Raw genomic sequence first — 26,605 nt, 5'->3', positions numbered from 1 at the left:
TGAATACTTGTTTGCTTTGAAAGAACAATTATTTAATTACTACTCAGATGATACTATGTTGTAAATTGAGTATGTAACTGATATGTAATAGAAGTCTGTTCAAGCCAATTTCTGTTTTGACCTGCAAGAGTAACACTGACCTGCACCCTAGGTACCCATTGACCCCAGGCTTATACTTGCTATAAGGCCAAACTACTTTCCAGACAAAGATGTACGTATGTCAATGCACTCACTGATACCTGCATACACTCACTGAACCACTTATTAATGCAATTATCTAATCAGCCATTTGTTTGGCAGCAGTGCACTGCATACAATCATGCAGATGTGATCTAAGTGACTCTGACTGTGGAATGATTGTTGGTGCCAGACTGGGTGGTTTGAGGATCTCAGAAACTGCTGATCTTCTGGAATTTTCACATACAACAGTCTCTAGAGTTTGCAGAGAGTGGTGCGAAAAACTAAAAACATCCAGTGAGCAGCAGCCTTGTTAATGAGAGAGGTCCAAGGAGAATGGTCAGACTGGTCAAAGCTGACAGGAAGGTGACATTAATGCGAATAACCATGCATTACAACAGTAGTATGCAGAAGAGCATCTCTGAACACACAACGTGTCAAACCTCTAAGTGGATAGGCTACAGCAGCAGAAGACCAATAAGTCTATATATTGTGGAACACTCTAACAAAGCATAGCGCACCAGCCTGTTTGCCACTCTGAAAGGAAGGAGGTTACCATGGTGATGGGAGGCAACCTCCATGTTCCACTCTCTCTGTGATTCAGAGCATGTACACACACGCACACACATGCACATATGCACACCAGCACACTTTATACCTCCATTTATAGATGCATACCCACAGGGTGTGCACACACATACCCATACACACAAACACACACACACACACACACACACACACACCAAGGAATACTGTTATCATATTACAATAGCACTTACTGTCACATTACTGATACAGGCTGTGAAGAGATTGTCTTTGCAGTACCAAGGGGCTTCTTTCATGAATCAAGTGAGCCTGGGAGCTGTGCTGCTGAACAGTACCACCCCTTGGGCTGAATGGGAAATAGCTGTGACCAGGACAACAGGGACCATCACAGCAGAGACTATATTCACAGCAGCAGAGGTGGGATCTGAAGGCAATATATTAGGGACCAGAGATTATAATATCATATAATTATATTATATATTTTTTTTCATTCCAGCATTCAGCCCACATAAATGAATGCAATAACGATCAGAACAAAATGTAAAAAACAATTAATACTGATGATGTCACAATGGCATCTAAACAAGGAAAGTGCTACATAACTGTGATAAACCTTGTACATAGTGTTGTCATAGCAACAGTACACGTGCTTGGACCCAGGGACTGGGATTTCCCATTAATTTTAATACCTTTACAAAGCTTATTATTATAAGCAACCTAATCACCCAACTGTGAGACTATCATTTTTCTCAACATTTAGTTCATCTCTAGAAACCCATGCTAGTAATGCTATAACTTATTTTTATTTTATGATTTAATTGCCCTTTTCTGCCGGTGTAAAATAAGGAACTACTGTACATTTCCATATACAGTGGCTTCAGAAAGTATTCAGATCCCTTCACATTTTGCACAATTTATTGTGTTTTAGATTTAATTGCTATTTTTGTCCACCAATCTACACCCAATAACGGATAATGACAGTGAAAACATGTTTTTAGACATTTTTTCAAATGCACTAAAAATAAAAAGCTGAACTCTCTCATTTACATAAGTATTCAGACCCTTTGTCTGAATACTCAAGGGAGGTGACCAAGAACCAAACGGTCACTCTAACAGAGCTTCAGCAGTCCTCTGCAGCACTCCATCAATCAGGCCTTTATGGTAGAGTGGCTAGACGGAAGCCACTCTTGAGTAAAAGTCATATGACAGTCCAGGTGGAGTTTGCCAAATGGCATTCAAAAAAACACAGAGCAATATGTCTGGCAAACACCAGTCACTGCTCATCACCAGGCTAATATCATCCCTAAAGTGAAGCATGGTGCTGGCGGCATCATGCTATGTGGGTTCTTCTCAGAGGCAGGGACAGACTGGTCAGAATTGAGGGAAGGATGAAAGCAGACAAATCCAGAGAGGTCCTTGAAGAAAATCTGCTCTAGAGAGCACGCGACCTCAGGCTGAGGTGCCGGTTCACCTTTCAGGACGACAATGATCCAGTCAAACAACATTGGACTGGCTTCGGGACAAGTCTCTGACTGTCCTCGAGTGGCCTAGCCAAAGCCCAGACTTAAACCCCATTGACCATCTGTGGAGAGACCTGAAGATGGCAGTTCACAGATGCTTCCCATCCAGTCTGACAGTGCCTGAGAGGATCTGCCAGGAAGAATGGGATAAACTGCCCAATTCCAGGTGTGCAAAGCTTGTAGAGACTTACCCAAGAAAACTCAAAGGTGTAATTGCTGCCAAAGGGGCTTCTACAAAGTACTGAATTAAGGGTCTGAATACATATATAAATGAAAGATTTTAGTTTTTGATTTTTAATAAATAACTGCATTTATACAAGAGATAGCCGGTGCCTGCATGCTGGGGCCAGCCCATCACATTGCTGATTTTATCTCTCTGTCACAGGCAACTTCCTCCAGCTTGTAATGAGGAAGATTAACCCATGCCGGCTAAACAAACCCAGCTAAAGAGGTCTCGTAGTGTGGCCTAGCTGCTGACCAGCAGACTGATTATCACTCTGTCCCTCCCTCCCTCTCCTCCCTCTGAAGCCAGCTGCACAGATACACTGACAGCATGTCACAAAGCAAACCAGCCACACACACTGACAGCATATCAGGAAAAAACAGCCAATTGCACGCGTAGTCTGAATATTTCATCTTCAGAAAGACGTGCATCTCATCTCATCTTGCCACCCTTCTCACTTCAATTATTCATGTGCTGGAGATAATAGCAGAGGAGAATCCAGGCTCGGTGGCTATATTTAACTCCCAGCCTGCCTATCAGAGCTATGAATAGTACAGCGAGGGTCTCTCTCCTGGGTGAACTTGATCTAATGGTGAAGCCAATTACCCCACTGCTTGTACCAACATCATTGTCTCTATCTATGAATAAGGTCAAAGGTCAGAGAAGAAAGAAACACAAGCAGGAAGGAATCCTGGGAAGGGGAAGCAGTGCAGTACAAACACGGTAATGCTAAACTCTGCCAGATCTTTTAGTATTTACACAATGCTGGCTGACTTTTCAGCTGTGGTGTATTACAAGCTTTACTTTGATGAGATCACATTCTCTTAAACCTTAACTGAACATTGTGAATGAGATGCCTGATTGTGTGCCAGGAATAACCACAATGTTCTTCGGTTTCAGACACGCCACAAACGGGCAGACCTGTCTCGACTTCCTACCCCTGTTCTGAGAGGAGAGCTGCAGGTTTGAGCCTTGTCCCCCAGTCCATACAGTGTATGACTAAATGTGAAAGTGAGGACTTGTGTACAAAGGGGCATGTGTGTGTGAGTCTGTATGTGTATTTGCGTGTGTGTATGTGCGTGTGCATGTGTGTGTTTGTGTGGGTCTGTGTGTGTGTTTGAGTGTGTGTGCGTGTGTGTGTGGGGGGGGGGGTCTGTATGTGCGTGTGCATGTGTGTGTTTGTGTGGGTCTGTGTGTGTGTTTGAGTGTGTGTGCGTGTGTGTGTGTGGGGGGGTCTGTATGTGCGTGTGTGTGTGTGCGTGCGTGTGTGTGGGGGGGTCTGTATGTGCGTGTGTGTGTGTGTGTGTGTGTGCGCGCTCACAGCTGGCCACAGAGGAGCTGGTGTCAGTGCCAGCCCTACAGCCTTGAGGAAGAGACTGTGCTCAGGAGGGAGGGAGACAAATGCAGCCTTTAGAACTGACCTATTTTTCTCTATGAAAGATTTTACAAGCTGTTTTATTTTTAAATTGCAGTTGACTAAAGACAAGAAAAAAGGAAATTCCTAAAAACCCAAATTTACTGAAGAAGCTCTTTAATGCTTTAGCTATAGCAGCAGGAGGCTTGTATGGTCCAAAATGAGAAACAGAAAAGAGCAACAACAATGGCCACCATTAGCATATGACATTGCAAGTGAGTGAAATAAGCTTTAAGAACAGGCAGGATGTTCTGTGCTAAGACAGAAACTAAAGTATCTAAAGTGATTGTGTTTTTTCATTGAGGAAATTGTTAACAGTAAAGACTAGTTAAAGACTAAAACCAGGTTTTCTATTGATAGTCCAGAACAGCATAAGGTGAAGGGGTGAGAAAGATATGCAAAGTGTCAGACAGATGCCTGTAGGCCTACAGTTGGCAGACTGGTGTTCAGCAGAGCAATGTCAGTGGAACAGCTTGACAAAGCTACGTTGCTACATTGCATTAATGTAAGGCCACATGTCCACTTGCCCAGGTGAATATTGCATACTGGGAAGTCTTTTTCTATTTGTTTTACTTCTTATTCATGTGACAAAGCTTTTTGCATCAATTCCCGAGGTAAAGCAATTGGCTAAGTGCACATATACAGTGCCATGAAAAGGTATTTGCCCCCTTTTCTTTGGACAGAACGTAAAATTTGAAAAAGAGAACCTGAGTAAACACAAAACATAATACTCTTTCTCTGTATCTGTTACCACACGCACGCACACACACACACGCACACACACAGCTAAAGATGAGCAGACACAAACACATCTTTGAAAAGACGTCTATGATGTCCACACATCACAGAGCTGACGGTTGCCATGGAGACGGCAGGCTTTTTTTGCATTGCATTGCGGAGACAGCAGGGAAAGGGGAACGAAGGCAATCAGAAAAACAAAAACATGAAGAGGAGAGCGGAGAGAGTCGCCTGCAGAAGAGCCGGAGAGGAGGCTGTGTGCCTTTCATATGGCCGTCACGGAAATGTGACATGCGTGAATGTTCATTCTGCTGCTTCTGTTAGGTCAGAGATGTAGAAACGTTGCCTGATGGGAGGTCTCTGGGCCACTAGACCTCCTTACAGAGTTAGTGGGTGATTAAAACCAGGAGCAGGTTAAAATGGGGGGGATTTGATTCTTCATCTTCAACAATGTCTCAGATTGAATAATTGATATTGGTCCCCGAGCCAAGGGGACACACCCCGCTAGATCACAGCCCTGAAAGTTTATCAGCCGACACGATGAGTAGCATTTTCATCATGCCGGAAATTCAGGGGTTTGATGAATCACTCATTGCTAATACATGAGAGGATGCGGCACTGTCACTGTGGCCAATACGGCATTAGGGCAATGGAGAAATGTTGGGCGTAGAGAAAGTGTGAGTGGTGTAGGGGGGTTTGGGAAGGGAATGACCATTGACATCTAATGAGCAGCAGTTTTGCGGGCAAAAATGCTTTGTTAATGAGAGAGGTCAGTGGAGAAGGGCCAGACTGGTCAAAGCTGACAGGAAGGTGACAGTAATGCAAATAACCACACATAACAACAGAGCATCTCTGAACAAACCTCTAAGTGGATAGGCAACAGCAGCAGAAGACCAATAAGTCTAAAAAATAAGTTTAATAAATACCTGAGTGTAAATGACAAGACAGAATGTGAGTGGAGTAGAGGATTTTGGGAAGGGAATGACTGTTGTCATGCATTAATGCCTAAATATAATTCCAGAATACCCGCCCACATGCAGAAAGACACGAGGGAAAGAGTAAGCTGCAGTCGGTGTAAATCCCTCACTCGTTTACTGCTTCACAGACCTCTCTCTAACCCGGCTCATGCCTCTCCTGCCCTTCACCCTGCACAAAGCGCCCGGTTGCTCACACCCCCTCCCCTCGCTAGCACGCACCGCCCAGTAAAGCGGTTTACCGTCCTAATGAGGAAGCAATCACTGACCGGCGAGAGAGCGGACAGCGCGATTTATAAAGCAAATCAATCAGGACTCTTTTCATCCGGGCCTGTTGTTTCATCTGCAGTCCCTCCGGACAGAGACCCGCAATTCCCCTGTCTGGCTCCATCAGACACCAGCATCCCCGGTGTGCTCGCAGCCCCTGCACAGAGTGGATGTGCACTGAAGAAATCTGGCTGCATTCAAATGGATTACGTGCTTTGTATACAGACACTGGTCTAAAAATGGATTCATACCTCCATTGTCTTTACTGTAGAAGTGACCCCCTTGACCGTGTCTACCAATATCCTGCACCGTCATATCGTGAGAAATGTCTACATCAGTTAATAATTCTGCATTTATCGCATCGATCACCTGGCTGTGTGGCATTTAAAAGTACTGAGAGGAAGAGCAGCACCCGAACCAACCATAAAATCACAGGTTTGGAATATTGCTAGAGACATTATTCTTGTGTATTTCTAAAAAGACAGATTTCTGTTCAGACAAAAGAGGTTTAAAGTATTGTGTACATATTGTATGTATCTAGATTTGCTCATTCAAAAAAGGATGCATCAGTAGGACATTATGTTTTATTTATGTATTTTTGTTACTTAAGGGGAGCAGACTGTCTTCCCCTTTATGAATTTGGAAAGCAAAGAGTGTCACATAGGGATGGGCTCAAAGTGGAGCGTGCCTTTGCAGGGAATCAGGAGGCCACAGAGGGGATTTGTGTAAGGGGTGAGATGGACTGTGCTGCACACTCTCCTCAGGATATTGTTAGCAGAACATATGCCACATCCATACTGCCATTTTCCCTGTACAGTAGTGTGGAAGTGAATGTTCATTTGGGAACAGATTGTTTCTGTATGGGAATGCCTGGAGGGGTGGCATCCATGACAACTTTCCCAAACTGCTATCAGTGTTACATCTATTGCTTTGTGAAGTCTGCGTGCCTGTGCTTGGGTCTTCCAGATGATGCTGATTGAGGACCTGATTGCAGAAGATGTCCACCTGAGACCAAAAAGAAGAAAGGCTTGAAGACTCTTCAGAGAGTTTACCTTTTTGCCCCCCTTTCCACATTGAGAATCCCTGTTTGCCCCTTTCCCATTTGAAATTCTGTTTTTGGCTCTCTATTTCAAGGCTTTTTTTGAGACTCTGCTTGGCACTTTGATTATGTTTTGCCATGCGTTTTGCTTTCAGTTTGAGTTTTGTGTTTAGTCTATTTTTCTGTTGTAGGTTTCAGGTGGTCAGGCAGTTTCTTCATTTCTTTTGAACACTTTTTTAGTTAGGTCAGAGTATAGAAGATATCTACAAGAAGACTCATTCCTCTTGATTTCCCCCAGATGTGAGGGATTTGTTTTTAGGTATGGAGTTGAGCTTCATTCTGGCCTGACTTCTAAATGTGCTTTTCTTTAGTTTCATTTGTATTATTTGTATCATTTTTGGTTATATTTAATTTTGTGATGATGTTGACTCATCTTCTGTTTGGTAGCTTTTGTTTTGTGTTTTGGTCCTTGGCAGTCGTAGGTGACTTCAGGGATATAACATAATGGGGGGCTCGTCCGGGATATAAATATTCATAAGCAGTCGTCTGCCAGTCGGAGGGTTGCCGGTTCGATCCCCCGCCCGGGCTGTGTCGAAGTGTCCCTGAGCAAGACACATGCCTTGCATGGCAGCCGATCGCCGTTGGTGTGTGAATGTGTGTATGAATGGGTGAATGAGAAGCATCAATTGTACAGCGCTTTGGATAAAGGCGCTATACAAATGCCAACCATTTGTTCTAGCCTTTTGCCGGTTTTGAACATTTTTCAGTTCTCTGGGAACTGGATGTTGGTTGCTTGCCTTTTATGGATCGCTTTGATCCCTGTAGCGTGTGCAGATCCCTGAAGCGTGTGCAGATCACTGCTGCAGCGTCCTTAAGTAGGACTTGTTTTGCACTCTGTTATGGGCTTGCTTTAGTCCGGCATTAGAAACAGGACTTCAATGACAAAAATCCCTTTGTAATATTGCAACTCGTCCTCCTGGATAATACATGCTGGCCTGTCTGAACATCCATGATGAATGCAGTAGTATCCCATGTTCAGAACTAAATGATAAGACATCTATTTGCCTCACTCCATTCAATCCTTGCTTGGCTACAAGACTTAAATCTAAGTAGAACCGAAATAGAATCACGACTTGACATGTATTTCTGTAGAATTATAGTAACAAGACATTTTGCTGGATAAGGTTTTGTTCAATTTCTCATAGAATGTTACAAATAATTCTGCTCATGCCATCATTTGTTTGATGAATGAGCCTCTTCAGGATGTTTTCCATGTGTGACTGCAGTCTGTAGTCCTGTCAAAGCCAGTCAAAGACAGATTTAATCAAGCTCCACTGGGAATGGGCTGAAAGCCACAGGCAGAAAGAGCCTTTTGCTCCGTGTGCGTTATCATTCATTCCTGATTGTGGATTGTGTTGGTATCGATCGCGCCGGCCCCTTAGGAGAGTCCTGTGGAAGACCACCCGTCGCCATGACGATGATACACGTGTGCCACCAACATCAAGGAGGGATGACCCAGGGGGGATCCTCGGATCTTAACGAGACATGATGTAGACTGATCCCATCTACCTTCCCTGTCCCTCAAGCCCCTTTCTCTGGCCCAGGAGCAGAGAGTGTCTGCCAACCTCATCAACAGCTGCCATTCTTCCAAAGCTGTAAGGGCATGGGGAGAGGGGGGGTTTGGGAGGAGGCAGACCTGGAAACATCCAATCACAGGGACCTTCAGCCTCCAGTGCACGCGGAGTCTGTCTCCTTTTCCTCACCATGCACTCTGATTTCAGCGACGCTCCACTTCCTGTGCAACCCAGCCCCCAGAGGCTCTCCATCCCGCTCCTCATTCCTGCACTCCAGCTGTCAGACTGCAGGCCTTCCCTCCGCCCCCTGCATTATTCAGCCTCCAATAGGGTCAAATGGTGGAGAGGAGGTAATGATAAAGACAGGATGGAACTCTCCGGAGTAGCTGCCCAAACGCAATGTGGCACCCGTGAAAGGCCAAAGACCATTCAGAGAAGTTGTGGAGAATCTGACGACATGTTACAGTACGAATGTTGTAACCGCGACGGACTCCAATAGAAACTTTGATACTTTCAATCAGCGGACACATTTCTTAAGGCTGTTACAGTGTGCAGACCACAAGCAGGTCTGCACCCTTGCTGGACAAAACTCCTTCTGGACTTGACTCCCAGGACTTCACAAAGTCATCAATTAAATAATAATTTTCACATGAAGCAGCATTAAAATGCAAGAAAGAGGCACACACATTACATTTTTCTGCAAATGTGGACTGCAAATAAAACAGAACGTGTCTGTTCCAACCAAATCTGTCAATGCAAAAGGCACCTTTTCATATTGAAAACTTACACCGACCATTGTTAAGCAATGGCAGAGGCTACTATCCCCAGTCATTGCAATGTTCAACCAAACAAATCCAGACTGTAAATTAAATGACTGCATATTAAGGAATGATGAAAACCAATAGAGCTTTTTCCAGAATTATTGGCACCCTTGATAAACATACACAAAAATACTGCAAACTAATACATTGTATTGTATTGTATTAAAATAATACAGCTATTGGCATATGCTTTATTTTCTAACACGTCTTAAGTACAGTGCTTTATTGTTTATTCAATACTACATAAAAAAAAAAACTATGTATTTCCCTAAAAAATAGACTTCACAATGATAGGCGCCCATGGTTTAATGCTTTGGGAAAACATCCCTGGCAAGGATGACAGCCATGAGCCTTTTCCTACAATCTCAAACTTTTCCTTCTTAAGTTAAGTAATGGAGAAAGTCATACTTAACCTAACATTTGACTAAGCTAATCTGTCTGATAATGACATTCTTAAGAACCATCGTATTAAAACTGCTTTAGTGAAAGTTCTAGATGACCTGAGATTGATTGCAAATGCTGGGAGGGTTTCCGTTTATTAGGAACACCTGTACACCTGCTTATTCATGCGATTTTCTAATCAGCCAATCTGGTCCGATGAGTCTGGATTTCTGCTGAGGCATACAGATGGAAGGGTCAGAATTTGGCAGCAACAGCATGAATCCATGGACCCAACTGGCCTTGTGTCAACCGTCCAGGCCGGTGGCGGTGGTGTAATGGTGTGGGAAATGTGTTCTTGGCACACTTTGGGCCTGTTAATGCCAATCAATCATTGCTTGAATGCCACAGCCAATTGTTGTTGACCATGTGCATCCCTTCATGGCCACAATGTATCCATCTTATAATGGCCACTTCCAGTATGATAATGCACCATGTCACAAAGCAACAAAGTCACCTCAAACTGGTTTCATGAACATGATAATGAGTTCAATGTTCTTCAGTGGCCTTCCCAGTCACTGGATCTGGATCCACTAGAACACCTTTGGGATGTGCTGGAATGGGAGATTCACAGAATGACAAATCAGCAGAAATTGCATGTCAACATGGAACATAATCTCAAAGGAATGTTTTCAACATCTTGTGGAATCCATGCCACAAAGAACTGAGGCTGTTTTGAGAGCAAAGGGAGGCCCTACCCAGTATTGTTGGGGCTACATGGCTCAGGCAGTAAGAGCAGTCGTCTGGCAGTTGGAGGGTTGCTGGTTCGATCCCCCGTCCGGGCTGTGTCGAAGTGTCCCTGAGCAAGACACCTAACCCCTAAATGCTCCTGACGAGCTGGTCGGCGCCTTGCATGGCAGCCAATCACCGTCGGTGTGTGAGTGTTTGTATGAATGGGTGAATGAGAAGCATCAATTGTACAGCGCATTGGATAAAGGCACTATATAAATGCTAACCATTTACCATTTATTAGTATAGTGTTCCTAATAAAGAGCTCAGTGAGTGTATATCAAAAGGAACACAGCAGAACACTATAAAATATGCTACTGCCACATGTCTGTGTTTCTAATAACCCCACTGAATGTAGTCAGTGTAGGAGCATTGCTGTCAAAGGTGATAATATCAACACAGAGGATTGAAAGGTGTAATATGGCAATTGCCTAACATATGAAACACTCATGTGAGGGATGACTGAAATTCAGGTGAGAACACTACTTTTTTTAAAATGCTGATCATGGTTATGATGAAGTTGGGGTGGATGGAAGGGATTTTACATAGGAAGTTCTCAAAATGGGATGAAGGATGTTCTTTGCACAATTCATTTTTGACTATGAAGAACATTAATATAAAATAGGTCGGGAACATTCATATTTCTACTGCACCTTGCCACTAGTTCTACAAAGCCAGCTACTACAGCTTCATAAAGGCTGTATAAAAGATATAGACAAATATGAAACATTTAAAGGGGAAAGACAAAAAAGCTAAACAAGTGCTGTTTAGCTTTCTATTTTCTTTGCTTTGAACAGCTTGTCTTTGACTGAACCACCCTTAAATATACAGTATACACAATAATACAGTAGATGTATTATTTAAAACCTAATCAGCTGGTTATGCTGCGCACATTCACCTTCTGTAACTTGTATTGCAATGCTTTCAGTTGGCTAACGTTAAGTCATGCAATGTATTGCTACCCAATGTTAGATCGGAACACTGGGGAGAATGTAGCCTTTTTTTAATGACGTTGATAAAACACCACTGGCAAGGCTTGCTGTCTTCATGCAGTAGCCTAGCTAAAGTTAGCTCATAGCATTACACACAAAATAACAGTGCACAGTGCAGGCGTCATAATTTCCAAGATTGTACAAAGCTCGTTATTGTTGGCCTCCTTTGATTCATCACTGCTTTGTCAGAGACAATGACCTTTTTGTGTTCAACTAGAAAAGCTATAGAGAAATGCGGTACATTTCAAGCGTATGAAAGGCTATAAATTGCAGTAGATGAAAACTCAGGGCCCCACTCGTAAAACCAGTGTAGCAGGGCCCCTGAACATACTGCAAAGGTTCGCTCACCCCTGGAATTAACATGGGAATGATTTGTCGCCTCATTTGTAGCAGGAGGAATTTTTTGCTGAAAGTTTAATAGCATGGTTGGAAGGGCTGTGGTTTGATAACTGCGTGTACCATGCCTAGTGTGTGAGAATTGTATAGATAATCATTAAATAGCTTGAATACTACTAGTGATAAGATGGAAATATTGGCAATGAGTTAAGTCAGTTTGACTCATTTGAATATTTGTCAATGGAATAAGAAAATTTCACTTGTCGAGCAAACATTAAGTTAGAAAATATATCTTTAGTCTCAAGACTAAAATGCTTGTTGCAGTGTAGGTATATGTATATCAGACATTGTTTTGTCATAATATATGGTTAATATATCAGATATCCTTGTAAACAACACTTATTCATGTTTACATTCATAGTCCAGTTAGGCCTAATACTACATTGAGTGTTGGTCTGTCAAGGTCAGTGTCATTTACACAGCATCAGTTGAATGCCACCTTCATTAAAATATTCCCTATTTCTTTTTGGAGAAAAAAACAACCAGGACCTGATGATATTATGAGTCAGTATGACTAAAATAGCTGAATTTATATATATATTTATATAAAACAACCATTTCATTCACCATTTTGTCACAACATTTTACAGACATGCAGGCATGCATGCACACACACACACACACACACACAGAGCTTGTGATGCAGATGAATGTCACTCCCTACCGATAGATCCATCTCTCAAATCATCCATTTGGCCACTCAGACACGCCACCCGAAACAGATGCATCATGCCCATGTATGCTCTCCTAAACTCACATTTCATCGATCACAACGCCCTATAAAATTATACTTCCTGTTTGGTACATGTCTCTATATGCGCATACATACGTGTGTGTGTGTGTGTTCTCACAGAAGCCTCAAGGGAGAACATGTCAAAGTACAAACAAACACTGCAATATCTCAGGTAGGCAACCATGCAGAGGTGTTGAGTAAAATTACACACAACATCAGTTGAATGCTGCATCTATTATAATATTCCCTATTTCTTTACCATACAGAAAGCTTTTAATCCTTTAGTAAAAACTGACACGATGTGCAATGCCATTCGGAGACTTCCACTGATGACACATTTTTTTCTTCTGCTGATGGCACCACGTTTCTCGGGATCCGGTACTCCCTTTTTTCCCGACGGGTTCACACCAACATATAAGTGAAGCCAGGAAATGGAAACTATTCTGCAGTGCACTTTGACTCATCCGACTGTTACTTCCACACAGGCAAGCAGAGCATCACCCTGGAAACGTTTGTTCGTCAGTCTCTATGGCAACTACTGCTCTGCCTCTTGTCTGTGGAGGTGAATGGGAACGGAGTGATCAATAGGAGGATCTCTCACACGCCCGTTAGCATCTGGCGCTGACATGCGGTTTGCCGCCACGCTGGCATTTAGAAGAAACACCAAGAACCGAACTGAGAAATGACTAAGACTTGCACCTGCCCGTAATGAGGGGAAAAGCAGTTCTCATGATCCACTGCACAGAGCCAGTGCTGGTGTGTGCGCCGCATTCAGGAGGCTGGTTTGGAATGGTGGCTTTACTGGCAGCAGACCGCAGAAACGTATCTGTCTCATGAGGTAGTGTACTGTACTTACATCACCTGTATCCTTTTTCAGCCACAACACTGTTATTCTCCACCGTGCTCTCTGTAAACCGACACGGCCTAGCCCACCCTCTCCTCCAGTGGCCTTCCTGCCTGGGTTTCTGGTGATTACCCTCTGCTTGTTTGTTTTAGCTCTGTTTATACAAGAACAGAAGCCACAGTGAGCACCCACCTGGGCAGCTGTGTGCACAACTCTCAGACCCCACTCTTCAGTCTGCAATCTCTACACCTTCTTTAACCATTACTCTGATTTCTATTGTGTGAATCATGGTATCGAGTTCCTGCATTAAAACCAAGGAAGTATGTTGTTTTGTTGTCATCATTGATGGCACTACGATAAAAATAAAAAAAGCCTATGTGGTAAATATTTCAATCTGTTGGTTGAACTACCAAACTTGCCCCTCAAGGGATAGTTTGAATGAAGTACTGTATCAACTGACAAATACTAACTAAAGTGGATACAAAACAACAATATATATATAGCTAATAAAATGTGTTTAAAAGTATAAACGGATTGGAGCAATACAATAAATCCAATAGGTGATATATATTTATAGCGCTAATAGTTGCTTTTAACATACACTAGATACTATTTATTTACCATCTTTAAATTTTGGTATGGTGTCATTTCTATCGCGATTTGTCTCTAATGTGTCCACAGGTTGGTGTGAGGGAGTCTTTTTAATACAATCAAATGTTTTGTGCAGAGTTTGCCATGGTTATTTCCTGTTGCTTTCAGCTCAAGAATATATATGTATACACAGCTGTTTCTGCCATGGGGACTGACCAGGGCCAGATAAGGAAGCGTTAGACAATATGGACACAAGGCTGACACACATCATGTGATGTTATATGTTTAGATGTGTGTCACTCCAATGCCTCCAACACCAGACTAAAATGGAAGGATAAGTGAGGGACACAATAACAAGCACTTGCCAAGAACAGAGTAGCCATGGATTACACGTCACAGGAAATGTGCTGGAAAATGTTAATCCATTTGATCCCATTATCCTGAAATATGAAAGCACACTGAGCGTCACTGCGGTGTTTCTGGAGTAGGTTGTGATGCTCTATATTAATCTCTCACACTTCCCTCTCACCAGATGCTACCGCCTCCGATTTCACTTTTAAACCAATACATACCACCTATATGTCAGCTTAAGCAATTAATAAGAAAGCCAAAGGTTTTCCCAGTGCGTTTTATTCTTAGTTCGTAACAGAAATAGGTGGATGACAAGTCACTTTGGATTATGTGCAGAAACGTGTTTGGAGTCTGTGAGGGCCTTTTTTCTAAATAGAGGGCTGGATAAATGCAGGGATCTCCCTGGCATGCTGCCACAGCCTCCTGCTACAGCGCTGAACTCTTCCTCACCCCGCGCTCTGCCTCACCCTCTGTCTGCCTCACCTGTGGCCCCTCTTACCCTCAGCTCTCCTCACTCACAACCTCACATAATAGCCGTGATGACCTGGTATCTTCCCTCCACCACTGCCAGATGAAGCATCTGCTCTTTGCTCTGAGTAACTGGACATTGTGCTTCAGATTGCGCAAGCAGCACTTTCAATAGCTACCGCCAATTGAATCCAAACTTTGACTCGACTGCAAGAGAATTTTCCAGAAGGGACTCTGGCCACCAATCCTCTTTGGCCTGGATGCATGGGATAGGTGGTATATACTGTACCGGAATACAGGTCCTCTGTTAATAATTAATGAATGAGGAGCACTTCGACCTCTGCCTCCTCACCACTGGTCCCTCACCTGCTTAACTGTCACCTTAGAGTTCTTCAAATATGTAAATGGTCAGGCATAGTGTCCCCCTTGTCCAGCCAAGAACAATGATGGTGGTAACTGAGACCCTGCCCACCACCCCGGGGAATGAATAATGTATGGGAGTTTTGGGGTATGGGGTAAGATATCCTTCACTTCAATAATAGGCTCTCCACCACCAAAATGTAATGGTGAGCCACAAGTGACTCATGGCCATTCTATGCATTGTCTCTGCAAAGCTGGGTCTTAAATAAGTTAGAGATAAGAAATGGGTCAGGCTATGGAAGTTTACCATTGCTTACATGAAACCTGCCCCTGTGGGAGGGAAAGAATGGAGAAGAAGAGACCACACTCACATGTTGTCATGACTTTTTTCATCTGTGTATATGCGTGTGTGTGTGTGTGTTTGTGTACGTGTGTACATTGTGTGTAGTAGGTGTGTCTGTGTGAGCATCTTAGAAGGATGTTCTAAGGATGTTCTTTTAATATCCCCCTCATTCCCGCTTTTAAATACATACAACTACCATAGGCTTACATTATCCAACCTGTGTTTCCAGTAAAATCACATGAATGTTCTCGCAAATACACCAGCTGCTGTTTGAGATTGGACTACAAAAAAGCTGCACTTTAGTGCAGAACTCCACATACGTCTGTGTGAACCTCTGGTTGGGATTGAAATTGTAGTTTTTTCCTGCCCTAGTTACATTATCAGGGTTCTTCTCCAAGTAATGAGTTTATGATGGTCACACATGTTCCCTAGCAACAAGAACAGACCACTGTGCTCTCCCTCAGTTGCCAAGTCCTATTCTCGTGATTTAACACCGCCCACGGTGGAAGGACAAACTTAGCTCTTGAAAGGCCATTCTGGACACTGTGTTTTTGTCTCAGACAGTTTTAAGTGGCTGAAATGGACTGACTAAAATGTATTTAATCATTGCTTAAAGGTTCAATCCTTGTTTTATTTCAATTGCAGACTTCATCAAAATAATTATGCAGGCAGTTTTACACAATTAAGCTAATTAAACATCAGCCAGTTTTTCACACACCTGTAATGAAACATATTGAATCTGAGCTATCCACGAAATCACTAAAATGCAGTATGAAGTTGTGCTTTAAAAAAATTATTGTTGTTTTAACATGTTTATGTCTCCGGTTTATATTTTCTGTTGCGCAAGAACATGATCTATTTATAGGAACAGTACTGTTGATTGTATTATATACAGCCTCTGAAGGACCACAGGGAGAATAGTCCCTTCAGCACTACATGCAAATGCTACAGAAATTAGCACTTGGGTGGTGGGCAGGAGGATTCATGTGTAATAACTGAATTAATGAGGTTGACCTCCAAAGTGGGGGTGGGGTGGGGGTGGTGGTTGGATTAAAAAAAACAAATTATATAGAAAAAGATTTCCCCAAAGATTTCTCAATCTGGCTGCAGTGAACTTTGTTCTTTGCCCTTCAAGATTGCATAATGAAAGATGTCATTTCTATATCACTTAAATTTATGAAACTATTTTTTTATTAATTGAAATATTTTGAGAAACGTACCAATTTGACATTTCTATTTCAGATAAAACAAGTTAGATTAAATAGAAACCCCTGGTAGCACCCTCAGTGAACATACTTTCAAATGATGCTGCTTGTATGGTATCATTCATGTGAGAATATTACACTAAAGGTTTCCTTAGGATCAATAAGGATATCTCTCAGGAATTAGACCTTGAGCTAAATTAAGTTAACACACCAGATACTTAGACACACCAGATACACCTGTACATTTCCCTGTAGCTGAAACATTACAATTACTTACTGTAGATCTGCTGAAAAGGATGATGAACAGAGACAATGCTATTGCCGTTCAGCACCAGAAATACCTGTTATCAAACAGATACTCCAGTCATTCAGAAGTACACAAAACCGAAAGAATGCCGCAGTTGACCGTCTGGTTAGTTTACAGATTCTGTGCTGATATTGAAACAGAAGGTACTGTATACTGTAGCTTGCCTGTCAAGCATATATCATGAAGCACCTTGTCAACATAGAAGACTGAAAGGACTTGAGAAATACGATTTCATAATTTGATTTCATGTCTGATTTGTTGGCCATCCAGGCCAAGACAAATCTAAAAAGCAAAATGTACCAAACGGGGAACACATCTCTGTGCTAGTGGAGAAAGTAGCCCTCAGTCACATAGGTCAAATAGAACATTTTCTACTGGCAGGTTACTGCCCAGTAGGAGAGAGTATATCTGTGCCACATAGGCTAGAAACTGGCAGTGACTATGGTGGTAAATTATATTTTACCCCTCAAGCATATGCTCATTGTATATTCAGCCAACACTGTCCGAGAAACCATTAGAGGAAGCTATGCCTTCATGGTGGAGATTTCAGCAGAGAACTCAGCCTTGGAGTACGTTTTCAATTTAAGCAAGTTCGTATTGTCTCTCATTGACTGTGGTAGCTCAGTCAGCAGGCAAACAGCTCTTGGTGCAGTCATTCCACCTATTTACATGTTATATCCTGGAGGTCAGCTCAGGGGTTCTACGAGGACAGCAAGCGACACACAGTATTTTCTATGTAATGTTCCCCATAATGCGGAGATAAGAAGGGCATGGGTGATTGGCCAGCGCATATTTCTGAACTGTTATTTGCCCAAGAAAATCAAAGCAAACACAAAGGAAATCCTGAGAGATGAATTAGGATTGAGAGAGCAAGAGAGAGACGGGAGGAGGAAAGACCATCATTCTTCCAAATAGCTTGCTCTTAAAACCTGTCTGGAGAAATATGCCGATTGAATCAGCAAGGTAACAGAAAGGTTGTCCCAGGATTTACTGCATAGGTGGTTAGAGTGAACTGATGACATGCAAATAGAGCTTGTACTCATATGCCGAACAAAATTACAGCTTGAAGTAAGTATTAGTTCTGTGTGATGTTACCATTGCTAGATATCTTTCCAGAAGCTGGTTGTGAAAATGACAATGCATTGCTCAACAAAACATATTACTTGAAAAAAACACAGCAAAATTAAACATAAAACAGGCACCGTGTTTGTGGTATGGCCAGACAGTACTGTTTAACCATTGAAAATACTCAGTCATCTTTTTTCTGGAATATTCCATAAAATGAATGACAGTGTGTGAGAACTGTAGGAATGAATGACAGTTCATGTGAAAAAGAATATGCTGTAGCCATTTGCTTGAATAAGGTTATCTGATAAGCATATGAATAATGTAATATAATGAATAAATCACACACACACACACACACACACACACATACACACAACCGTATACATTGTTACCTCTACTCTGAGAGCAGGGCATGCGATTTTCACAGGCTATTTTCTGCATTCCATTATTTAAAATGCATGACAGGCCATCTGGCCATGTTTACATTGAGGATTCAGCATACTGGAAATGTATGAGATATGATCAGCATTTAAGTCTGCTGTCTGAATGCAAGGAATTGTAGCCAGGGAAACTAGTGCTGTGCTCCTGAACGATGTTCTTTGTTCCAGTAATAATGTTCATAGATAAATTACAATTAATGGTATTTCAATATTCACCAGCTGAAGTGAGGTCACTTGATGTCATTTTAAATGTTATAATTATTTGTTACAGCACATGAAAACAGAGTTCCACACAGCTATAAGAAATACTGTACTGTATGTATGTCCAGAATGTGTGTGAATGTGTGTGTGTGTGTGTGTGTGTGTACATATCTGTGTGTCTGGATTTGTGTGTAAAATGCTCTTGGAGAAGTGTTACAGACAGCAATTTACCAATGTACTTTTCAGTCAGAAATAATCTCATCACTGAATGCTGTAAACCTAAATCTAATTTGGGAAGGAGACAGAGTGGCTTCTCACTGAAAATGTGGGGTCTGAGGGAAGGACCAAGCCAGTCCCAGAGTCTCATCTAGAATAATTAATGTGACATTTCCCTGACATTTAGCTGAAGGTGTTGGGACCAGCCTTAGAGGGAACCAAAGTCCATGTGAATGAACCACACTCAGAGATAAAGATGACAGCAGGGTAATATCAGCAGTTATCTTCAGCTAGTTCCCCACACACAACTGCATAAACATGCGTGCAAACACACGTATGTACACTCAGTGAGCACTTTATTCGGTATTTATGGACTTTGACTTATTTGGATCAACTGCTGCTGTAGCTTATCCACTTAGATATTTGACATATTGTGTGTTCAGTGATGTTCGTCTGCATACCACTGTTGTAACGTTTGGTTATTTGTGTTACTATCACCTTCCTCACACAAAAAATTCATGCATATGTACATGTGCATGTACAAACATGTACGAACATGCCCAGACATGCAGATGCATATACACACATGCACGCTCAGATAAATGTTATTTGTGCTACCCTTTTAAAAATAATAATATCCCTGTTTTCAAGTAACAGTTTACTTCAATCCGTGTTCCACCAGTACCCTTCTATTCACAGCTCCTCAGAGCCAGAATCAACATGTCTGGTGTGGACTGCTGGACCAGGTGACATGGCAAATCACACCTGCTTTGGATACAATCTGGTTAGAGCGGGACAGGCACTCTACCGGAGAAGCTCATTGTTAGCGATGCGTCATACAAGATTTATGAAGACGAGATTGTGGGAGTGTCACTTACAATAAGGTTTAACCTTATAGGTCCCTTTATTACCCTGTCAACATGTCTGAACTGCTAAATCTCCTGAAGCTCTTATGAATGACAATTTGCTAAAGAACGTGAACCAGATGTGTCCTGATGTGGCCCACTGAATACTAGCCGCAGTAATATGTTTATTCTAGAAGATACAAATGCAGTTCACAACTTTATTTTACATAGCTACTTACATGCTCTATGGATAAATCAGCCTTCGTGATTATGTAGAACTCAGCTTGGCACTGAAAGCATTCACCAAAAGAACGGTTTGGTGTACAGTTTGCATCTTGTTAGCAAAGCACTTTTTTATAATCATACTAAAATTGTGAGAAACTCACCACCACTGCCCTGTTGTGCAGCTAATCAAAAACTAGAACAAGCCACTTATGAATGAAAGCACAACATACTGACAACCATAGACACTGCAGTTTCTGATCAAAACAAACTTTCACATTTTCACAAAATGGAGCGAGAACATTGATAGGAAGTGAGTGAATTTCTAAGTACCGACATCAAGGGTATGGCTCAGGGAGTGGAACTGCGAGTACAGCAGACAACAATATTAAAGCTTCATTCAAAGCCATAATCCTCCATTAACATAAAGAGCGCAATATGTATTGATTTTACTTCTCATGGCTAAAACGCTTGAGTGGATTACGCTAAAACACCCTGCTTCACTGCTCTCGGCTGCGGGTGAAAGAGGAGCGGATAAGTACTGATTTGGCTGGAGGGACTGAACTTGCGGAAAGGTGGCCACAATTAATACAGTCGGAGTGAATAACATCAGGCCTTTACCACACGTGGGGATTACTTTAAGAATGTGTACATTCTGAAGCCGTGTATGCCCTTGTATCCCACAGACCTTCCTGAATACGATGTGTCTGAAAGGATGCGTGCCTCTCTGGGGTGTAAATTTCTCTGGCTTCCGCTACAAGAACAATTAAAAGAATGTTCCGTTCTCAGTACTTCCGCCTGGTTGTGTTGAGGTCATAATTCTCCAGTCGGCACAAAGGCAGCCTGACTAGTGCTGTTCATGTAGAATTGTCAACACAACCATCTGCTCCTCAGCAAACAGGAGCACATGCCCCTGTTTCGTACATGCTTGGGTTTGCATTCTGATTTACCCTCACACAACATCTGTCTGCTTCCTATGGATGTACAGCTCTAATTGAGAAAGTCACTTCAATCATATACTGTTAACAACTGGATGTAGTCTGTAACAATCATGGGCATGACAAACATCCAACATGCTTCAGTGAGAAATGCTACTGTACATATTCCTTTCTGCAGTCATCCATTTGGTCGAGGTAAATATTATAATGTACAGTAGGCTACCACTCCATGTTATGAACCTTATATTTTTAAAACACTGGTCAGATATTTGACATATAGCAAGGGGTTAAATCCTAAAATCTAACTGGGTGTTTTCTGACAAATGTAAACAATCACTAATTCATCACTAATTAATGTTAAAATGAAACCAAATAGGTCGCTAAGGAAGGAAGATTTACTGGCAGTCATGTTTGAAATTATACGTGTTGAATCAGCTGTGGTGCTGGACCTTACTGAAGCAACTGTCCGTGCAATATCTAAATATTATATCCCTAATCAAACCTTTCCTGAAACATCCATTTTGTTGGACTTGCCGCCTGCCTTAAAATGTCTGGATTAGCGCCCAATTGGAAATGTGTGGCTAACGCCGACCTGGAGACGCGAACAACAGAAGGGTGAGATAACCTTATGAGGGTAAATGTTTGATCTCATAGCTAACCGATTTTTGTGGCCGTCTTGGAACATGCGACAGCATTCAATCGATCAAGACTTCCAAAACTTTTGAACTGCATCAACAAATGGTAATTGCATTACAGCAGAGTAACTTATTATCTATAGCACTAATAATAATGATAATTATAGTTGCATATAGTCGTCGTCGTCGTCGCCCCCCGCCTTCATATTTTGTATACAGACGGAAGTGCAATGAGTAGTGGTACCCAAAGCCAAGATCTGAACACTGGGTTACACAGGGACCTGCCAAAAGTAGGCCTACACTGCAAGGTGACTTCCCAGAAAGGCCTTTCATTTTTACTACAGTTTTACCATTTATATAAAAAACATCACATAAACAGCTTGTATTGACATATTCTGAATGACCAATGATGTTAACCTAAGTAACTGGATCAATTTAAGTGTTCAGCATTAATTAAGGAATGAATGCTTGACTAAACGCTATCGAATGACATGTCACGATGCAAACCCTGACGTCAAATATCTCATCAAAGTATGCATGATTTCTTATGCCAAGTCAATATATATTTTTTAATCTGGCTTAGAGTGCATCAGAAGACGGACTATACCTTGGCTGCAACTGACGAACTCGGCTTTTCCAGAAGATCCCAAAGCTTCTTTCTTTTTTCTGCACAACACGTGTTATCAAATTCCTCGCCTTCTCTCTCCTTCATATTATCAGCTTCACGTTTAAGCTCCTCGTTCATTTGTTCCTTTTTCTGGTGGTACCGAGCTTGGCAACATGACTCCAGGTAAATCTCATCGACACCCCAATAGTCCAGTTCTTGACTGAAAGATAACGCACACATCTCCTCCATCATGTGCAACTTACCAGTGCGGTAAAAATTCAGTATTGAAGTGAACGCCCCAGGATGTCTGTCAAAAAAGTACTCGTTTTCTTCTAAATTGTAGTCGTCACAAATGTCCATTAGTGACTCGTGTGTGTTGCAATCTCTTAATTTCCCCAATCTTGTGCGAGGTAACCTGTCCAATGTTCTCCACAGGACTTCGTGTGGAAGACCCCCGACATTGAGTCTCACTCGGCGGTAGCACGCCTTGCTTCGGATGATCTCCACCGGCTCGGGAGGCAGCGAGGATGTCGATCGGAAGTCCGATTTATTCATCCCTACGGATGATTTTTCCATTTCTGAATAAATAAGGCCAGAGTTCCACTGAATTCAGTAGATCCAATAGACTGAATGTCTGGGATAAGTTAGGGTCTATCTTTGTGTTTTCTTTCCTCCATACCTGCTGCTGTGTGGAAAAAGAACAGAAAGAATGTCAGAATCACTCTCTAAAATGGAGACCAAACCCAGATGACCTACAACACTGGATATTTCTCACGCAGTGTCAGGTTATCCACTAAACAGAGTAGCAAATAGATAATTTAATCTGCTTTAGGACGCCCAGCAGCTTTTCTGGCTCTCGTACAGTGCAGTGGGTGGGGGATGCGTAGCCATGAACGGTGCTCCCGATTGAGCGCTGTCCACCCGAACAGTGCTGAAGCAGCTGCCCTCCCTTGTTTTGATACTGAGTTCGCTCTGTCCTTCTTGGAAACAATCAATTCATTCCAGCGACGCCTTCCTTTTTTGGTGGTAAAACCATTTAAATTCTCCAGTTACAATCAGAGGTCGTCATTGCAGAGAGAGAGAGAAAGAGAGAAAGAGAGAGAGATAGAGAGAGAGAGAGAGAGAGAGAGAGAGAGAGAGAGAGAGAGAGAGACTTAATTTCGAGTCCCTTGCCATTCTCATGTCTTCTCCGAAAGCAGGTCACTACTATTAAAAATAAGTAGCCATCTTATACTATAACAAGTAGAAACACCTCCTACACGAAGGAGTTTTGAAGCCAGGGTTTATTTTAAGCTGCTTGTTTAGGTGGGTGGTTCTACACAACTGGTAGTGACCTGTTTTGTAACAAGTCACTGACCAAGACTAAAGAGGAATTCCGGACAGTTCCGAGAAAAAAACGAATAGGCCTATAAATCGAGTCAACTTTGAGATTTCTTTAAACTGTAATGATTCTCTGAGCAAAAGCGCTCATTCTGTCTGCAATGACTGGTATAGCCTATTATTCGATTTTGAACGTAATGGATTGGTCCAATTTTGGAGCAATTCTATCGCTGTCCATTTGTTTGTAGAGAACTGGCACTGGCCTACCTACTTTGCTTTGGGACCACGTAATCATTGACAGTTGATCATTTATCTATTCCTTTATCGGTTGTAAACGAATACTATCATCTTATAGCATATTATTCCCCTATTCGCTCGTTATTCTCTTTTTTTCTTGTTGGCATCCCCAGTACATGAGTGTTGTGAAACTAACTACTTGGGAACATAAGGCAAGCACAGTCTTTCTTCAAAAATCTTTTAAATGAATAAGATGTCAATACAATATAGAGTATTTAAACAGCATTGCGCTGTAGTTGTTGTAAATGGTAGGCCTATGGCATTTGTAAGCTTATTTAACTGGGCTGCATATCAGTAAATAAATGAACCGTTGTCACAGGGGAAAAATAGTATACTCATAAAACAAAAAAAATCATGTATAGTTTAGTATAGTATAGTATAGTATCTTACTACCGCGATTATGACAGTAGTGCTGATTTTCATAACCCGTTTTTCAGTGTCAGCCAATTGTTTTCTGGTGTGATTTATGTCCCATGCATGATATACTCTGGATAAGGGCGTTTGTGAAGCGCTAGTCTTTATCAACAAAAACTACAACAACAACAACAACAACAACAAAAACAACAACAACAACGACTATAACATCTATTATTATTATTATTATTATTATTATTATTATTACTATTATTATTATTATTAAGACATTGTGTCACGTCCTACATACCATAAAGCATGAATTCCCATTTCATTTTCAAACATGCACGATTTTGCACATACCTTTTTGTGATGAGCTCAATGAAGGAGGAGAAACACGGAATCACTCAGACGAAGATGAAAAATGAGAATAATGTCATTTGTTTTTTATTCCATGGCTCGAGCTCCGCTTTTTCATTGCTTTTCTCCGAATTATTCCCGTCTTCTCCAGACATCTTTGAAAGCGCTTCCTATATCGTTATCTATTCTCACCAGTCCGCCTAGCTCGTCTCTAAAAGAGGCGATCAACAAGTAGACAAATGTTGTGAATCCACATGTTTTTTTCTCTACCTGATTTCGCCAGGCTCCGCATGAAGGGCGACACACACCGCTGCGTTGTGCGCAGAGGGCTGATTCGCTGCAGCTCCACCAAACGGCTTCACCACGGCGACATGTTTAACCCTTGCGGAGCAGGGGACCAGGATCTCTTGAGAATAGGGCGCCTCCTGAAGCCGCCCTTGACCACATATAACAGGTTCAAAGAAAGCTGCTATAAAAGCAATATATTCATCTGTCAATGTTGTACTTCCGGAGAAGGTAGATACATATCCCGATGTAACTGTGAAATAGGTTATAGTCTGCAAACAGGGCAAGCCAATATACATTCCCATACCAACTCTTATGGCATTACAAGTGAAGTGAAGACCATATTTATAGGCTTCGCTGTAGAATATAAATAGAATATAGACAGCCCAAAACAACAAAACAACAACACATCGGGACATATCTATTTTACAGGCAGAATTGTGCACCACACATGGTATTGACGAGGACACAAGCAGTCCGGTCTGCAAAAGGCCTCGCATCATATTACAGGATCACATTGTATTGGTATTTGTATTCAGTCAGCACAGAAGTGATGACGAGTAAACACTGACAAAAAAAGAAACATCGTTCACATACAGTACATTCAAAGACAAACAAGTGAAGGGTGGCAGTGCTGGATATTGCATAGGATAATGGGATTGTAATGCTTTTGATTCCTATATGGGGTGCTACCATTGTACCCTTGAGCAAGACACTTAGTCTGAACTGTGTGGAGCACTGTGGGCTGTGGGCTGAGAGAACGGTATCTATCCAGCACCACTAGAGCTTCAACTACCAGCAGGACAATGGACTACACTAGCCTTACCCCCGGAGAAGGTGCCAGCTGCAGCCGATCGACATTACACAGCTGCCCATTGGCTGATTACAGGCTCTATAAAAGAGCTTTGAGACTGAGGAGACCCTTTAAAAGAGCTTTGAGACTGAAAGGAGACCCTATAAAAGAGCTTTGAGACTGAGGAGACCCTTTAAAAGAGCTTTGAGACTGAAAGGAGACCCTTTAAAAGAGCTTTGAGACTGAGGAGACCCTTTAAAAGAGCTTTGAGACTTAAAGGAGACCCTATAAAAGAGCTTTGAGATTGAAAGGAGACCCTATAAAAGAGCTTTGAGACTGAAAGGAGACCCTATAAAAGAGCTTTGAGACTGAAAGGAGACCCCTTTTCTTTGCCACATAAACATTTCCTGACCTTGATGCCTGACCTGCAGACATTTTTTAGGGGCTGTCTTGCCTGTTTCTATGTGACACATTGGCCACTCCAGCACTGTGCTACAATTACTTCAAAATAGCTAGCTGTAAATAATCTCCATACAATCTGCTAAATGCTGACATGTAATGCACAGGGTGCATTTGATCACTGCTTGCTGGTCATGAGGGAGCAACATTGTGTTTTGTTCTGTGTTAACCTTTCTTTCGGCCTATTCTAAAATGGTGTCTACAAAATGGCTTCCAACGATATGATGTCCAGTACAGAGAATGGGTTGTGAAATCACAGGTTGGTAGTGCCTTTGTGAAATTAATATTCTGTTGTAATTGCTGAGGCAACCATGTTATCAAGCAGATGGGGTACTATTACAAGAGTCTAATTTCAAGATTAGTAGTAGATTATACCATTTCCATTTATGGTAAATTTAGCAGGTTTACATGACAAGAATAATGCTTCTTGGCCCACGGTAATTCCCTGTGACTTGTGTTCATAGAAATCTGATTATTAATTTGATGATTTGTCTCAGCTCATAGGGACACCACAG

The 26,605-nt window shown here is 42.0% G+C and overlaps 1 protein-coding gene across 1 annotated transcript in view; it reads right to left on the bottom strand.

Moving 5' to 3' along the window:
- kcnb1 (potassium voltage-gated channel, Shab-related subfamily, member 1) overlaps positions 1-22,798 on the bottom strand; it is a 36,631-nt gene extending 13,833 nt beyond the window's left edge. Inside the window, exon 1 of the mRNA XM_061258213.1 lies at positions 22,223-22,798. Within this exon, the coding sequence (XP_061114197.1) occupies positions 22,223-22,798 (576 nt within the window). The remainder of the gene's footprint in view (positions 1-22,222) is intronic.
- Between the last annotated feature and the right edge of the window lie 3,807 nt (positions 22,799-26,605).

This window comes from Conger conger, chromosome 10, assembly GCF_963514075.1.
Source record: "Conger conger chromosome 10, fConCon1.1, whole genome shotgun sequence".
Classification (NCBI taxonomy): domain Eukaryota; kingdom Metazoa; phylum Chordata; class Actinopteri; order Anguilliformes; family Congridae; genus Conger; species Conger conger.
Note: the sequence above shows the minus strand (reverse complement) of the source record. Positions and strands in the feature narration are given on the sequence as shown.